This window comes from Salmo salar, chromosome 28 (genome assembly GCF_965601325.2).
Source record: "Salmo salar chromosome 28, fSalSal1, whole genome shotgun sequence".
In the NCBI taxonomy this organism is placed as follows: domain Eukaryota; kingdom Metazoa; phylum Chordata; class Actinopteri; order Salmoniformes; family Salmonidae; genus Salmo; species Salmo salar.
Window position 1 is genome coordinate 25,972,777 of NC_138318.1, and position 18,496 is coordinate 25,991,272.

Here is an 18,496-nt window from a genome sequence, read left to right on the forward strand (position 1 = left end):
AGGAGCCCTATTCCCATGGTAGTGCACTACTGTATATAGGGAATAGGGCTCCCCACTATAAAGGGAATAGGGTGCCATTTGGGACACAGGCATGCTTTAGCTCCCATAGGTTTTATTGGCCATAAATAACTACAAGTATGTCAACTACAAATGTGATCTAAACGTGTAGTTGGCACTCAGTGTACAGCATATAAATGTTTTTGCTAGTTATTGAATGCATGGATTAATAAAGTAGTGCATAATTTAGCTAAGTAGTTATATCTAGGATAAAATGTACAGATAATTCTAGGAAATGAAGAGAATTGACATGAATTATAATACACATAAAAGAAAAATAAACAGAAAGGTAAACCAATTAACCATTTAGTAATTAACAATACACATTTCTCACTTCACAATGATCTTACCATAGCACCCACACATTAGTTTAATGAATTTCCTCAACTGAAGTTCACTTAGGTAATATTTTATTTCATTTATTCATTTAATTTTTCAAAACTATTTTTTCCATAATAAATTTTACTTTGATTTCAATAATAAAGAAATAGTCACAATTTGAACATAAAATACCGTAGAAAAAAATACCACAGGTAGAAATAAACAAAAGAAACAAACAAACAAAGAAGAATTCATAATCATGATTATTTATAGGTCATAGTAGTTCTCCTCATACTCATTCCAAGTACATCTGGTCGTCAGGAAAGCAGAATAGAATTGACATTAGAATGACAGTACAAACACACAAACGGTTGAAATGGTTGCTTCTTTGTCTTATTTCTTCTTCAGATTGTTTCCGTCAGCCCAAGCGTACACTGGACAATCATATTATAGGACCACTTGGAAACACATACATCATCATCATCATCATTCGGAATATAGGTCTTCATTCTCAAGTAGCTAGGTTTAGTTTGGCGGGCAGGTATTGGGAGGAAGGCAGTCTGTTACTGTTATTGCCCCAGCAATTGGGAGGGGGCGGGAATGGGGAGAAAGGCAGTGAAACCCTGGAGACGTTACCTCATCCTGCATGTCATCATCATGCCATGCCTCTGCTGTACACTATTATCATTGCCTTGTAGAGTTTGAGGACCAAATCAGGTTACTACTGGGCTGGGTTAATATATCTATTAGATCAGGTTGGCATTTGTATAAAAACTCAACAGGAACACATGTATAAAGGCGGAATGAATAATTAAATAATCCCCCAAAAAATGGCATTGCGGATCGATGTCATCGTAAAATCTTCTATATCTAGCAACACTTAATAACATTTAATTTTGTGTTTTTGTCATTTTCTTATTCTTTTTTTTTATTCCAAAAATGGTTGGAGGAGGAGCAGATATAGTTTGCGTGGTCATCTATACAACAGGCTATAAAACACCACTTTGTCACAGTCCAGAAAGCACATATAGATGTGGTTGTACTGTATATAAACATATGTACTGTAACTGTAATAAGATACGTTTTGCGTGCATGGAGTTCCGGTATCAGAATGATCGCGTTCAGAACGTTCTGACTTCTCCTTCCAGAATTCTGTTAAACACATTGCCTTAGATTCCACACTGATGTTGAAAACCAAGTCGTCCAGAATTCTTAACTGGCAAAGATGAATCTTGAATAGAACTTGACATAAGTCTCTCAAGATCAAGATTAATCGTAGGCCCTTTTGTCTTTGCACTGTTAACAGATCGGGCGGCCATTTTTTATATTAGTCTGCTTTGGGCCATTACTGCCACTATAAAAAGTGCAAATACTTTGGCTGATTCCTCAAACAAACGTACCATCTTTATCCTTTCACTTCCTTCTTTACTGTTGCCTTGCCATGATCTCTTTTCTTTTCTTTCACTCGTCATCCATTGTCGGAAATGTTTGGAGTTGGGTTATCTTTATGTACCTTATTAATGCGTTTTGTGTTTTATGTATTTTCTCGTAAAGATCCCAACAAACACAAAGACAGGATATGTAAATGGTAACATGAAACCATTGGAGTTTCTTGTTGTAATATTGTATATTTCTCAATTGTATATCTCTCCTCTCGCATTTAACTCAAACTTCGAGAGTGAGATATTGGCCAACCAATATCCTGGTAATAAACAGAACAAGTCACAGATGATGTTAATTGGTTAGTTTGTTTGTTGATCCATGATGTATAGGTACTTCGGTTGATTATCTGATTATTCTACGGCTTGCCATAAGGTTGAGACCCTCTTTCTTATCATTAGTATAGTCCAATACAGTACCGCCATCTCCCTGGTGCTATTTCTTATAGTCCAGTGTGCTTGGGTAGAAGAATCTAAAGGAAGATGTTTCGTTTTTTACTCCTTTTCACTTTCCAGTATACCACCACCCACCATGTCTTAGATAAAATGAAAGACTAAATGTTCTTTTGTTGTTTTTGTTTAATTTTGTTTGTTCGTTATTATACACTTTTTATTGGTCTTCCGATCTCCGGATTCGTCTTTTTGAGTCATAAAAAGTTTGAATAATTGGTCCAATCTTTGCGAGGGGCCAGTGGTGAAGACCAGAGACAGTAAGGATCACACGTAGTACTCCTTGTCTTTATTCTTCTTGCTCTTAGAGGAAGTCTTGGCGGCATTCGGTGGTTTCTCCTTCACCACCGTCCCGTTGGACTGCGATGTGTTACTGATGTAGTTGCGGCTCTCGTCTACATGGTAAGATCCCTCGTCCCGGTTGCGGTATTTGTACATGGCGTAGAGCAGGATGAGGATACAGAGGGCGGCTGCCGCTATGATGCCAACCACCATCCCCGTGGTACTGCTGGACTCACGGAACACCCCCTCCGATGGACCAGGGTAGCCCTTCACCGCCGGACCTGTTGGGTTAGCTGTGGAGAGGACGAGAGAGAGATAGGGAAAGAGAAAGGGGGTTAGGGGAGAGAAAGAGACAGAGAGAGAGAGAAGGAAGGAAGGAAGGAAGTAGATGGGGTTAGGGGAGAGAAAGAGAGAGAGAGGAGGAAGTGGAGGGGGTTAGGGGAGAGAGAGAGAGTGAGGAGGTAGTGGAGGGGGTTAGGGGAGAGAGAGAGAGAGAGAGGGAGAGAGAGAGAGATGGAAAGAGAGGGAAAGAGTAAGAGAGAGAGAGACAGATGAAGAGAGTAAGAGAGAGAGTAAGAGAGAGAGTGAGAGAGAGAGTGAGAGAGAGTGAGAGTGAGAGTGAGAGTAGAGAGAGAGAGAGAGAGAGAGAGAGAGAGAGAGAGAGAGAGAGAGAGAGGAAGTGGAGTTATTATAAGTAGCACATATCCAACACAAGGAAGCCTATACCATTCCACACAGAACACATTCCATAGCTTATATACTTCTGACAAATACTCAAAAATAAGTAACACAATGGAAAGTTTATTTTCACCTTCATTGATTTTACACAATGACAACAGAAAGTGAATGGATTTCTCTCAGGTGCATTAACATCAATATACAGTATGATCAATATCATTAGCCACTATGAAAACAGCCTCAAGGTGTGCTAGCAGATTCCAGATCCCCTGACCTGAGTGCACCTACCAACAGAGTCACTTCATTCTATTTGTATGAGTAACTCATAACCAGTGCACCTACCAACAATCACTCATAACATGGATGAGCTCACCCACATACGGTAGAGTAGGGATGTGAGAACATTTTGACAGTCCACAATGATTCATAGTCACCAACAACAGGCCATCCAGAGAGAACCAGCTTCGTCATTATGATGCAAATTACAAATTAGCAACATAATGATCCCCATCAATTTCAGTATATTTCATTTTCAATGAATGAAATGAATTGGCAATGGCCAATGCGGTCTATGTAATGAACTCTAAATGTTTGATAACAGCGGATTAATAACTGAGCTACACTGCACTTTTGGGAGCCATTTGCACCGACTGAATGGGAAGCTGATTAGATATCAGACAGCCCTCTTTGTGTTCCGAGTGCCGTCCAAATTATAATCCATCTTCCATCAGCTTTCTCTGATAGGCCTCTCCACTGTTCCCCTTCATATCACTCTCTCCCATTCTCTCTCTCATTTTTATTTCTCTTTCTCGATGTCGAGCTCTCTCTCTCTCATTTTCTCGTTCTCCCTCTCTCCCTGTGCTAATGCCCTCCTTAGATTAAGTACTTTTAAACTCTCACCTCATCTATTCCTCCTCTATTCCTCTATACCTTTACCTAACTTAGTGGTTCATGTTCTGACTTCAGGTTCCTGTGCACAACGTAATGGCAAGATTACAGCTCATGAGAAACCCTGGACTGGAGCGGAAGAGCAGGTATGCTAACAACAGACATAGGATGTGTCCCAAATGGCATCATATTCCCTATATAGTGCACTACTTTTGACCAGGGCCCATAAGGACTAAATAGAGGTAAAAACAATATATATAATGTACATAGGCACTATTTAGGAAATAGTCTGCCATTTGGGTCATAGTCACAAATGCAAGGACAGGAGAAGAGAGTGCAGTAGTGCAGGTGAGCAGTTAACAATGCTAGCAGACACTCAAGGACAAGACGAGAGGAGAGCAAGCGCAGCTAGGAGATTGAGTGTGACTGAGCCTAGCAACAGATTAGCTTTGCCCGTGACAAGCCAAGTTATCCTTGTAGACAGGTGTGAAGAAGGCGCTGGCCTTGTGGGCACAAGCCACCGGCTGACACGCTGGCGACACTCCCCTCCTCCAGCTAACATTGTGAAAGGAGAGAGAGGAGAGTTTACAGTGGGTTAGCTACTTGTGTTACATTTTCGATCTATTCTTCGGTTCAGGGTCAAAGATTCGACAGTGGAGATAATGTGGTGGCTGGTGGTGTGAAGGGGAGGAGGTGGGGGAAGAGGAGGGAGGAAGAGCAGTAGAGAGAGGGAGAGAGAAAGAAGAGAGAGAGGAGAGGGTGAGAGAGGTAGAAAGAGAAAGGGAGAGCGATAGAGGTAGAGAGAGGGAGATAGAAAGAGAAACAGAGAGAGTTACTTGTTCGTATGGAGCTGTGTTCATATGCAGCCAGTCAACTAACCTCTCCCTGACCTCGCCCGCCGTCTTGTCAACCGTCGCCCGCAGTGAGGGTGGCGGTGACATAGGTAAGGGAGAACACAGGAGGGATATGTCGGACACTCCAGGAGTGGTTCATACAACTGGGTTGTGACAACCCTGTTGTCCTCACTTGTCCTGATTCAGAGTGAAGATCAAGCGTGCACAACTTGTACTTTCACTTTAAATCATTCAAAAAGGTCAAATAAGGGGAGCTTATATTTGTCCTGTTTCACACATGTACAAGTGTGTAACCTGTACAGTGTATGGTGAAATGTAAATGGGTTTTTTGTCTATCCCACTCCCCCTGAGAGCAGCCAGGTCACCCATGATACAAGTCAGTATTCGACGTCAATCCATGTCTGAGGACACCGGGAGATGATGTGGAAATTAGGGGCAACAGTGAGTGCTGTTACCTGATTCCTTTAGTTATTACTTACATATACATACAAACGGCTACATCATACAAACATCACTACATCACACCTGGTCAGACCAACTAGCCCCCACCCCTACAGTATATCCCTTATTACTTTCTGCCACATGGCCTCAAACTGCACCATTTTGTTTCTCTCCATTGCCCACTCTCTTTAGATTTTTTGATAATAAAGAATTTGACCTTTCTATTGCGTGAACTACGGAGGATTGGCTGATTTACAGTTTCTGAGTATACGTTTTTTAAAGATAATCGATGAGAAGAGTATTGTCCAACCCATTGGGTATCTCACTGCACCCTCATATATAATGTCTTCAAATATAAAGACAGACAAATTAAAAGTACATTTACATTGCAGTACCTCTGACATCCATCTTTCCAACTCCGCCCATAACTTTTTTAATTTTGAAACATTCCCAGAAGGCATGAATTATTGAGTAATTAGTAGTTTTACACTTCAGCCATGACTCTGCCGTTGTGCTGTAGAATTTGTCTCTTTTATAATAAATTCTATACATAAATTTATACTGGATTAAGCATACATTTTTTTTAACTGTAATTTCGTTAGTTATGTCCCAACATTCCCTCCATCTTGTGTCAATATCAGTTATTTTTATATCTTGGTTCCAATAGTTTATATTTGTTTCTACGAGATTGTCAGTTGTACAGGCTCACTGCAAGATTTTGTATACAGTAAAAAAATATTTCAAATGGACATTTTGTGATATAAAACTTTTAAGTTGAATGTATTTGAAAATATTGGTCAACCTAAAATTGCTTTTTAAAGCTGTCTAGGAAATACATATATTTCCTATTACCAAATCATTTACGGTTTCTATGCATTTAGTTTTAATTGGTATTACCGAAAATAAATATAAAAACTTTGGTAGCCATGCCATTCTAAAGAGGTTAATTCTAACTGTAAGATTTAGGATAAGATTATTCCATGTAATTATATCTGCTTTTTGAGTAATGGAATAAAGTTATCTTTATATATTTGTTGTTTGTTTTCACTTATTAAGCATCCTAAGTATTTCATATTTTTTTGTGGTCCACATAAAGGATTGCTGTAGATTGTGAGGTTTTTTTCTTATATTGCCATTATTTACTTTTTTCCCATGTTAATTTTATAACCTAAGATTTTTCAGTATTCAAAATTGGTCAGGAGATCATCTGCAAATAACTTTAGTTTATATTCATGTTTACCAATACTGATACCTGTTATTTTTGGGTCCTGTCTAATTCTTTCTGCAAGCAGTTACAATTGCCAGGGGGTCGTGGGGACATCCAAGTCTATAGCCCCTTTCTAAAGCAATTTAATCAGATATTGTATTATTTGTGTATATTTTTCTTTAGGACGTTCACACAATATGTTTTATAAAATGTATTGTTTCAGCTGGAAAGTTTAAAGTTTCCAATGTTTTGAATAGAAAAGGCCATTCAACACAATCAAAAGTCTTTTTTCAGCATCAACAGAAATTATTGATTAATCTGCCTCTGCCTCTCCAAGTTCAAATCCAGCGATAGAAAGTTGTTTTTTAGATTTTGTTTTAAGCCTATCCCAAACCTTAAGCCTAACCTTAAAAATATGGAGTTAATGCCTAAATGTAAACATTTTGAAATAATTTGTTTGAAAAACATGGATGAATGTCTGTTTCTGACGTGAGACTGTGAGAGCTAGTTGCCTGAGACACCCTCGGCGAGTGGGGTCACGGCATGGGATCAGACATTATGGAAGGTGACCCGAGAGAACCTAGGGTTAAATGCCTTGCTCAAGGGCAGATATTGTTTACCTAGTCGGCTCAGCTTTCGGTTACTGGCCCAATGTTCTAACTGCTAGGCTACATGCCAATGGGAGTCAATGGGAGAGAATACCACACACTCAGTCTCCCTCTCCCTTCTGATACCCCCCCACCCCCCCACCCATCATTGATGTGTTGCAAATATTATATAGAACCAGTGGGCAACAACAACACATCACTGATATAATGGAAACATATCTCAATGTACCACTAGGGATCATAGAGAGATTTATCGAGATAATAGAAATGCATTACTTTTGCCTGCTGCGTGTCTTGAATCTATCAGTTTGTTCTTCTACTCTCTATACTAATCTCATGAAACATAAGCTCTTCTCCTGTCCTTCTTCACCCCAAGCATCTGTTGTACAGTACAATTAGCACATAATGCATGCTAATAGGGACCAATTTTGAAGATGTAGAGAAGATATAGAAGAAGGAAATAATGGACCAGTGTTGCTCCGCAACAACAAAGACATGAACATCAGATGAACCATGTAGCTATCTCACTATGGTATGACAAGGATTAAGGATTTTATACTTTGATATATTTTTTCCCCTCTTCTTTTTTTGTGTGTCAGTTTCATCTGATATTCCAACAAGTTTAATGAACAGAGGGTGAAAGAAAAGGACATGAGCTAAAACGATTTATAGATAAGATGAAGATTACTTTATTGGTCAATTGCACACAAGGTCCAAACGAAATTTGACTTCCGTTTTTAACCCAACTGCTCAGAAAGACACACACACATACACAAGCACATACACTTTTTTGTTGTTTGGGAGAGGTGCAGGGGGCTGCCACATTTGGCGCACCGGGAGCTGTTGTTGTGTGTCGTTAAGTGCCTTGCTCAAGGGGCACAATGGCAGGCAATGGCATTTAGGTTTTGATACCAGCAACCCTCTGGTTGCCAGCGCAATTCCCGCCCAATTTTTTCCTGTCCGAGCACGGGATTAAAACTGTAGTCCATTTGTTGTTATTACAGCGAATTAAGACTTATCTCTTCAGTAGGTCCTATGATTAAGTATAGTCTGGCCCAGGAGTGTGAAGGTGAACGGAAAGGCTGGAGCAACGAACCGCCCTTGCTGTCTCTGCCTGGTTCCCCTCTTTCCACTGGGATTCTCTGCCTCTAACCCTTTTACAGAGGCTGAGTCACTGGCCTACTGGTGTTCTTCCATGCCGTCCATGGGAGGGGTGCGTCACTTGAGTGGGTTGAGTCACTGACGTGGTCTTCCTGTCTGGGTTGGCGCCCCCCCCCCCCCCCCCCCCCTTGGGTTGTGCCATGGCGGAGATCGTTGTGGGCTATACTCGGCCTTGTCTTAGGACGGTAAGTTGGTGGTTGGAGACATCCCTCTAGTGGTGTGGGGGCTGTGCTTTGGCAAAGTGGGTGGGGTTATATCCTGCCTGTTTGGCCCTGTCCGGGGGTATCATCGGATGGGGCCACAGTGTCTTCTGATCCCTCCTGTCTCAGCCTCCAGTATTTATGCTGCAGTAGTTTATGTGTCGGGGGGCTAGGGTCAGTCTGTTACATCTGGAGTATTTCTCTTGTCTTATCCGGTGTCCTGTGTGTATTTAAATATGCTCTCTCTAATTCTCTCTTTCTCTCTTTCTGTCTTTCTCTCGGAGGACCTGAGCCCTAGGACCATGCCTCAGGACTACCTGGTATGATGACTCCTTGCTGTCCCCAGTCCACCTGGCCGTGCTGCTGCTCCAGTTTCAACTGTTCTGCCTGCGGCTATGGAACCCTGACCTGTTCACCGGACGTGCTTGTTGCACCCTCGACAACTACTATGATTATTATTATTTGACCATGCTGGTCATTTATGAACATTTTAACATTTTAACATTTTGACCATGTTCTGTTATAATATCCACCCTGCACAGCCAGAAGAGGACTGGCCACCCCTCATAGCCTGGTTCCTCTCTAGGTTTCTTCCTAGGTTTTTGGCCTTTCTAGGGAGTTTTTCCTAGGGAGTTTTTCCTAGCCACCGTGCTTCTTTCACATGCTTTGCTTGCTGTTTGGGGTTTTAGGCTGGGTTTCTGTACAGCACTTTGAGAATATCAGCTGATGTACGAAGGGCTATATAAAAATAAATTTGATTTGATTTGATTTGATTCAATGAGTGGACTGGTCTGGGGGGGAGTATAGAGTACCGTACAGTGAGATTCACTACTTAGCAAACTGGGATGGGCAGGGAGTATAGAGTTCAGAGAACAATGAGATTCACTACATAACACACTGGGATGGGATGGGAAGGGAGTATAGAGTTCAGAGAACAATGAGATTCACTACATAACACACTGGGATGGGAAGGGAGTATAGAGTTCAGAGAACAGTGAGATTCACTACTTAGCGTTGTAACAGCGCTCTTGTCTGTATTGTGCTGACACTGATGTGTCTTTGTCCAGACAGATTAACCTTCATTAAGGATTATCAGACTAATAGTCCAGCGCCCAATGAGGTCTATCAAACTATACACACGACCCATGAATCATCAGTTAGTGTCATTACCAGTAGATATACAGTGGCCAATCTATATACTGTAACCTAATACCAACCCTAAATGTACAGTACATTAAGGATTATTAGTCTGTAGTCCAGCACCAATGGTGTCTATGAAACACAACCCATGGAACAACCTCTGAATCCCATGAGTCACTGGTTAGCGTCACAAATGCAGTAGATGTACAATACGCATTTAATATAACCTAAAACCAACCCTTAATGTACATTAAGGATTATTAGAGTGTAGTCCAACACAATCAAACACCTGACCCATGGAACAACCCATCAGTTATCGGTTAGCCTTACTCATGCAGTAAATATACTGTAGGTCCACCATTTTATGGGTTTGTTTGGTACGTAGGTCTATCTCTCTGCTGTTTTATAATAGAGCAGGGATTTCTACCTGGTTTTACAGTTGAAGTCGGAAGTTTACATACACTTACGTATGTTGGAGTCATTAAAACTCGTTTTTCAACCACTCCACAAATTTCTTGTTAACAAACTATAGTTTTGGCAAGTCAGTTAGGACATCTACTTTGTGCATGACACAAGTAATTTTTTCAACAACTGTTTACAGACAGATTATTTCACTTATAATTCACTGTATCACAATTCCAGTGGGTCAGAAGTTTACATACACTAAGTTGACTGTGCCTTGAAACAGCTTGGAAAATTCCAGAAAAAATATGTAATGGCTTTAGAAGCTTCTGATAGGCTAATTGACATAATTTGAGCCAATTGGAGGTGTACCCGTGGATGTATTTCAAGGCCTACCTTCAAACTCAGTGCCTCTTTGCTTGACATCATGGAAAATCAAAAGAAATCAGCCAAGACCTCAGAAAAAAATTTAGACCTCCACAAGTCTGTTTCATCCTTGGGAGCAATTTCCAAATGCCTGAAGGTACCACGTTCATCTGTACAAACAATAGTATGCAAGTATAAACACCATGGGACCACGTAGCCGTCATACCGCTCAGGCAGGAGACGCGTTCTGTCTCCTAGAGATGAACCTACTTTGGTACGAAAAGTGCAAATCAATCCCAGATCAACAGCAAAGGACCTTGTGAAGATGCTGAAGGAAACAGGTACAAAAGTAACTATATCCACAGTAAAACAAGTCCTATATTGACATAACCTGAAAGCCTGCTCAGCAAGGAAGAAGCCACTGCTCCAAAACCACCATAAAAAAGCCAGATTACGGTTTACTGCACATGGGGACAAAGATCATACTTTTTTTGGTCTGATGAAACAAAAATAGAACTGTTTGGCCATAACGTCCATCATCATGTTTGGAGGAAAAAAGGGGACGCTTGCAAGCCGAAGAACACCATCCCAACCGTGAAACACAGGGGTGGCAACATCATGTTGTGGAGGTGCTTTGCTGCATGAGGGACTGGTGTACTTCATGAAATAGATGGCATCATGAGGATTGAAAATTATGTGGATATATTGAAGCAACATCTCAAGACATCAGTCAGGAAGTTAAAGCTTGGTCACAAATGGGTCTTCCAAATGGACAATGACCCCAAGCATACTTCCAAAGTTGTGGCAAAATGGCTTAAAACAAAACAAAGTCAAGGTATTGGAGTGGCCATCACAAAGCCCTGACCTCAATCCTATGGAACATTTGTGGGCAGAACTGAAAAAGTGTGTACGAGCAAGGAGGCCGACAAACCTGACTCAGTTACACCAGCTCTGTCAGGAGGAATGGGACAAAATTCACCCAACCGAAGTTCAACAATTTAACGGCAATGCTACCAAATACTAATTGAGTGTATGTAAACTTCTGACCCACTGGGAATGTGATGAAAGAAACAAAAGCTGAAATAAATCATTCTCTCTACTATTATTCTGACATTTCACATTCTTAAAATAAAGTAGTGATCCTAACTGACCTAAAACAGGGATTTTTTACTAGGATTAAACGTCAGGAATGTTGAAAAATTCATTTCAAATGTATTTGGCTAAGGTGTATGTAAACTTCCGATTTCAACTGTATCTCCCTGTTGTAACACACCTGACTCAGCTAATCAAGGTCATGGTGAGCAGCTAATTAGTAGAATCAGATGTATAAGATTAGGATTAGGTTGAAGCAAAATCCAGCTAGAGGGTTGCTATTCAGGAGGAGGGTTGGTGTATGTCTGGACCCCCTCCCTTTCCTTCCTTTAGTTGGGGTGGAGACAGAAAGATAGTTGTTATGGGGAGGTAGTCACGTACACTGACGATTGTTTAACAGACAAAATGTTGGTATTTTTTTTGTCCTTAATGAATGAAAAAAGGAAACCGCACACTGTTCTTGATAGTATCACTGATATTTAATAAGCTTACGTATCGGCCTAACGGCCTTCGTCAGAGCTTTTGTGAATTTTCAGAAAACAGCACCTCTATGTAGACCTAGCCCCACCCACATCCGTTCCACGTATGGAAAGGGGTTGGAGGCAAAGGAAAAATAAATAAGTGCTACCAAACATAACAATATGCATTTCACAAATATTACAAAAGTGTATAGACAAGACGTACCGAACACGTCCATAAAATCACAACGAGGACATAGCAAGTTTTCATTAATCATTGGGTACATCATACGAAAAAACAAAGTAATCTTAAATAGGAACATATTTTAAATTCACAACATAACATACATAGGCATTTCATCATTAAGTCCTTTAGGAAATAATGTCTGGAGGGTGAAAATCCAAAAACATTCTCTTTTGCTCAGAGTATTATTAATATCACCTCCCCTGTCTGATATCTTGACTTTCTCTATACCACAAAATCTAAAGGTAGAAATGTCATGCTTTTGGTCATTAAAATGTACTGCGACTGGATAATCCCTGTCGTTTCTCCTGATTGAACTTTTATGTTCACTAATTCTCTGTTTGAGAGAGCGGGAGGTTTTACCGACATAGCAGAGCCCACATGGACATTTAATAATGTAAATAACATGGGTGGTGGTGCACGTGATGATATCGTTAATTTGAAACCGTTTTCCTGTGTGTGGGTGGCAGAAATATTCACACTTCATCATATTGTTGCACTGTGCGCATCCTCTACATTTATAGCTACCATTTGGTAGCGGGCGTAAAAGAGCCTGGCTGATTTTCTTTCGTGGCTGGCAGTTGGCATGAACCAATTTATCGCGCAAATTGCGACCTCTCCTATACACAATGAGTGGTGGATTCTTGAATTCAGCCGGCAAAGCTGGGTCCGATGATAAAATATGCCAATGTTTCTTAACCACACCTCCCACTTTTCGCGAATTCAAAGTATATGTGGTTGTGAACATAACGGAGTGTTCTTTTGCTTTAGCTGGTCTTTTTTGTAACAATTAATCTCGTGTTTTTCCCAATGCCAAATGAAGAGCTTCATCCACACATTGTGGCGAATAGCCTCTTCTTAGAAACCTAGTGCGCATCTCCGCTGCTTTTTCTAGATAATCATCATTGGAATAGCATATACGGCGCAGTCTGAAAAACTGGCTTCTAGGAAGTCCTTTTTTAATGGCTCAGGGTGGAAGCTGTCCCCCTGTAATAGAGTATTTCTGTCTGTTTCTTTTCGATACAGAGTTGTAAACAGGGTTCCATTTGATTTCTCAATCCACATATCGAGGTAATGAACGCGTTGAGTGTCACTTTCAATAGTAAATTTGAGATTGGGATCCATGTCATTGAGTAGTGCCATAAAATCTGACAGCTCTTGTTCAGTTCCTTCCCATATGCAAAAAATGTCGTCAATATATCGATACCACTTCAGGATTTTATTCAAAAATGGATTTTCGTTTTTGTTAATGACTAAACGTTCTTCAAATAGACCCACATAAAGGTTAGCATAGCTCGGAGCGAATGTGGAGCCCATCGACGTTCCATTCGTTTGGAGGTAGTATTCATCATCAAACCTAAAATAGTTATACTTTAAAACATATTCTGCCAGCTCTAAAATAAAGTTTGTTGGTGGATATTCATTAGTATCTCTGTCTCCCAAATAGTGAGCTAGTGCTGCCAGCCCCCCCGCATGGGGAATGCTGGTATATAGACTCTCGACATCTAATGTGACCAGAATACAGTCTTCTTTCAAACCCGTTATTGGTGAGATCTTGTTTATGAAGTCTATAGAGTCTTTTACATATGATGGCAATGCTTGCACATGAGTTTTAATAAAAGCGTCTACAAAGTTCGACAATGGCTCTAGCATTGAGCCTATTCCTGCAACCACTGGTCTGCCTGGATAATTGCCTTGTTGTGTTTTAGGTTTGTGTAATTTCGGTAAAATGTAGAGGCATGGACGTATGGCACATTTGCAGCAAAGATATTCATATTCAGGTTTTGAGATAAGGTGGTTTAATAGGGCTTGCTCCAAACTAGAGCATATATCCCTTTGGAACACCTGTGTGGGATCAACACTTAGTTTTCTATAGAAACGTTCATTACTGAGTTGTCTCTGAATTTCTTCTTTATATTTTTCATAGTCTAAAACAACTACAGCACCCCCCTTGTCTGCAGGTTTAATAACCTACGATGAATCTTTCATTAATTCATTAATGTTTATTCATTAAGTCCTTAATGAATAAAATAGCATAAAGGAACTTTGAAAAGCCCTTTTTTGAGTGTGGAACCTCAACTAATTAATCGTATGTCGAGGTAGTGCCATCCCATATCACTCCCATCCCAGAATGCTTAACTCTCCTCTCCGCATCTGCCTGTATCTTCTTTAACAGTCCATCACCAAGGCAAAGCGAAGGAAATTATAAACCCAGGGAGAAATGACGCCTGAAACAAGTGTTTAAAATTATGGCCGCTCTTATAAACTCTACTCAAGCGTACCCATGGGTAAAATTAGATGGACAAAAAACAACCTTAAAGTGGTGAGCCTAGCTTCATGATGGTACAGCAGGGGAAAGAGAGAGACAGGGAGAGGTGGGTGGGTGAGAGAGAGAGAGAGATGGGAGGGGTGTGGAAGGTGAAGCTAGATAGATAGCTAGAAAGAGTGAGTAATAGAGAGAGAGAGGGGAGAAAGGGGAGAGAGAGTGAGTGAGAGCGAGAGTGAGAAAGATATCGTGATGGGGAGAAAGATACTGTGAACTGAAGGGGGAAACTTTTAAGGGAGTGAACTGATGTAAAAGCTACCAGAATAACCTTTCTCCCTCTCTTCATTTCATCTCTGGTTGAAACTCTTAGAGTGCCTCCCAAATGGCACACTATTCCCTAAATAGTGCACTACTTTTGACCATTTCCTGGCCATAATAAAAACCCCTGCTGTTTTATTCATGTTTTATAACCCTCCGACAACGTGTAATGTTTCAGTCATTTAGTCACAAGTCATTTCCCCTCAGCAAGGCTGTCGGAGCCTTGATGGGTGGCTGGGTTGGGGTTTCAGCGAGAGAGATAGGAGATATACCAATATATCGGGAAAAAAGAGACAGAAAATGAGACAAGCAGATATCATATGACTCTTATTCACCATGATATATACATATGATTGAGCAGAACGTAATGGCATGGCACTAAATTGCGGCAGTGTCGGAGTATGAAAGGCACTGAGAGAGGTAGTTGGAATGAAATGAGGCAAAATTAGGTATTGAAAAGGTGGTCTAGTAGCTCTGATGGTATACTGTATGTCCTCGAAGCGACAGCTATGGTGATATGTCTCTACTTTGAATTAAAGACGTTATTGGAGGATTCTCTTCTCTCGGTTTAATTCTAGCTGGGTCTCTTTCTTCCTCTATAGATGTCAACCTAAGGAGACCCCATCTCTCTCTCTCAGCAATCTCTCTTTCCATCTTTCTCTCTCTCTTTCTCCCTCTTTCTGCATTTTGTCTTTCTCTCTCGCTCTCTCGCTCTCTCGCTCTCACACACACACACACACACTCTCTCTCTTCGCTCTCTCTCTCAATTTAAATTAAATACAATTCAAAGGGCTTTATTGGCATGGGAAACATGTTTACATTGCCAAAGCAAGTAAACACTCACAAAAGTTTTTAAATAATATAGACTCTCTCTCTCTCTCTCTCTCTCTCTCTCTCTCTCTGTCTCAGCTTTCCCTCTGCGTAATCTCTCTCTCCATCTTTCTCTCTCTCTGCCCCATCTCTCTCTCTGCTCTCTCTCTCTCTCTGCCACCGTCTCTCTCACTCTCTCTGCACCCCCATCTCTCTGTCTCTTTCTCTCTATCGCTCTCTCTCTCTCTCTGTAACATTAGCGGTGTTGCACTGGGACTACTCATTTAAATAGCTTTGAAATGCTCGATGCAAACCCCCTTCATCCTCTACTTCTCTCAAGGAGGAGCGAAATGGGATCACAGATTCCACCCTGTCAGTTGGGATTTAAATAAATGGTCCTCTTTAAAGACTATTTCTCCTCATTTGTCCCTGGCGAAGGGGTTCATTTGTTTGACAATTTGCAATGGGAGTGAGAGCGTGGGGTTGGGGGGGACAGGGTAAGGGATGGGGAACAGGGAATGGGATTGGAGAGGGGGGAGGTAAGTGAGGGGGAGAAATGGAGAGTAGGGAATGGGAGAAGGGATGTGGATGAAAGGGAAAACATGGATGGGGAAAGGGAGTTAAGGAAGGAGGGATGTGAGTGCTGAGGAAGGAACATAGAGAGCGAGGACCGGTGAGGCGGAAAGGGGAAAGGGTTGCTTCAGGTGAGGGTGAGGCCTGTTCATGTTCTCCTTGTTGTGAAGTAACGGAGCAAACAGGACTACTTAGACTATAATGAACGTCTACAGGGCCGACTGACCTTCCTTTAGTGGGATTGATGGCATGGAGAGATGTGCTCTGGTTATGCACTGTCATTTACCCTGTCGTTTATCATCTACACCTGGATGGATTTACTGTAGGTCTATACAATTCTCGCTTTACTGTACACTGGTTTGACAAGAAATATGCATGTATGTTAACCTAAGAGATACAGTTATATTACAAAACATACAGTATATTGGGATTTGACATCCTTGGGATGGAAAAATATAGTACGATACAGTACAGGAGCGTGTTGTACTAATAGTACTAGTACTATACAGTACTACAGTTAAAGGGTAGGAAGCAAGAGTTTTTACTCAAGAAAGTAACAACACAGTGTGGTCCAGTGGCGACCCGTTATTCTGCCCCACCTGTTTTGAGCCCCACCTGTTTAGCTAAAAAAATATATAATTTTGACGGGCAAAGACGGGCAAAAGAACACAGACACTGTGAAGGCCAGCATCCCGGAGTCGCCTCTTCACTGTTGACTTTGAGACTGGTGTTTTGCAGGTATTATTTAATGAAGCTGCTAGTTGAGGACTTGTGAGGGGTCTGTTTCTCAAACTAGACACTCTAATGTACTTGTCCTCTTGCTCAGTTGTGCACCGGGGCCTCCCACTCCTCTTTCTATTCTGGTTAGAGCCTGTTTGCGCTGTTCTGTGAAGGGAGTAGTACACAGCGTTGTATGAGATCTTCCATTTCTTGGCAATTTCTCACATGGAATAGCCTTCATTTCTCAGAACAAGAATAGACTGACAAGTTTCAGAAAAAAGTGATTTGTTTCTAGTCATTTTGAGCCTGAATTGAACCCACAAATGCTGATGCTCCAGATACTCAACAAGTTTAAAGAAGGCCAGTTTTATTTATTCTTTAATCAGACCAACAGTTTTCAGCTGTGCTAACATAATTGCAAAAGGGTTTTCTAATGATCAATTAGCCTTTAAAAATGATAAACCTGGATTAGCTAACACAACATGCCATTGGAACACAGGAGTGATGGTTGCTGATAATGGGCCTCTGTGCACCTATGTAGATATTCCATTAAAAATCAGCCATTTCCAGCTACAATAGTCATTTACAACATTAACAATGTCTACACTGTATTTCTGTTCAATTTGATGTTGTTTTAATGGACAAGAAATGTGCTTTTCTTTCAAAAACAAGGACATTTCTAAGTGACCCCAAACTTTTGAACGGTAGTGTACGTCACCGCAAAATCTACGGGGAGAGCTCAAAAATTCAAGCCCCTTGGGTGCTACCATAGAGTTAGTTTCATTAGAAGTGTCCATCCAAGAAGGCTCAAGGTCATTGGCAACAGATAAAATGATAAAATCAAATCACATCTACCTTAGATTTGATTGGACTGATCATGTCAGCATACTTTCAAAATCTTAGCTAGCAAGCTAGACAAGCAGTCATCATCATGAATCACGTCAACAATCTACTGGCAAATCCTTTTCAATCCTTGTCATATAAAGAGAAATTATAGATAAAACGTATGGGTGCTCATCGTCCATTGGACATAAACCACAAATTCAACATTGAGTGGATTGGAAGGCTAACTGCAAGCATTTGCAAAGAAATCACTAGCCTGCTATTCAGTGGAGTGGGTGTGTGATCCAAGTCTGGGTTTAAGGGTATCTTTTCCAAGCTTAAAAGGATAAACATTCAACACCATGGGCATTGGCCATGCTGTCAATCCAGCATGACTTCTGCCGCGTTCAAAACAACTGGAAACTCGGAGCTGGGAAATCTCAGACTTCAGTGAGTTCAAGACAACTGGGAACTCGAAAAAAAACGGGCTCCAGCTCGGAACTCTGGCCTCTTTCTAGAGCTTTGACCTGAAGATCACTGATGTCATGATTCAACCTTATTTCTTTTAGAGTTCCTAGTTGTCTTGAACGCACCATAAACCCAGAGAATACCAGACTTTTATGACAAAGTTTGATGACAAAATTTGCCCACAAGGACTGCCGCGCCACCTTCCTGTTCAAGTGAGCACAGCATAACAAG

General features: G+C 41.0%; 1 protein-coding gene across 22 annotated transcripts in view; it reads right to left on the reverse strand.

Annotated features, from left to right (window-relative positions):
* Positions 1-450: 450 nt before the first annotated feature.
* LOC106589744 (neurexin-1a) overlaps positions 451-18,496 on the reverse strand; it is a 517,413-nt gene continuing 499,367 nt past the window's right edge. For all 22 annotated transcript variants that reach the window (XM_045709960.2, XM_014180042.3, XM_014180038.3 and 19 more), the window contains one exon: positions 451-2,842. In XM_045709960.2, the coding sequence (XP_045565916.1) occupies positions 2,535-2,842 (308 nt within the window). In that variant the 3' untranslated portion in view covers positions 451-2,534. The remainder of the gene's footprint in view (positions 2,843-18,496) is intronic.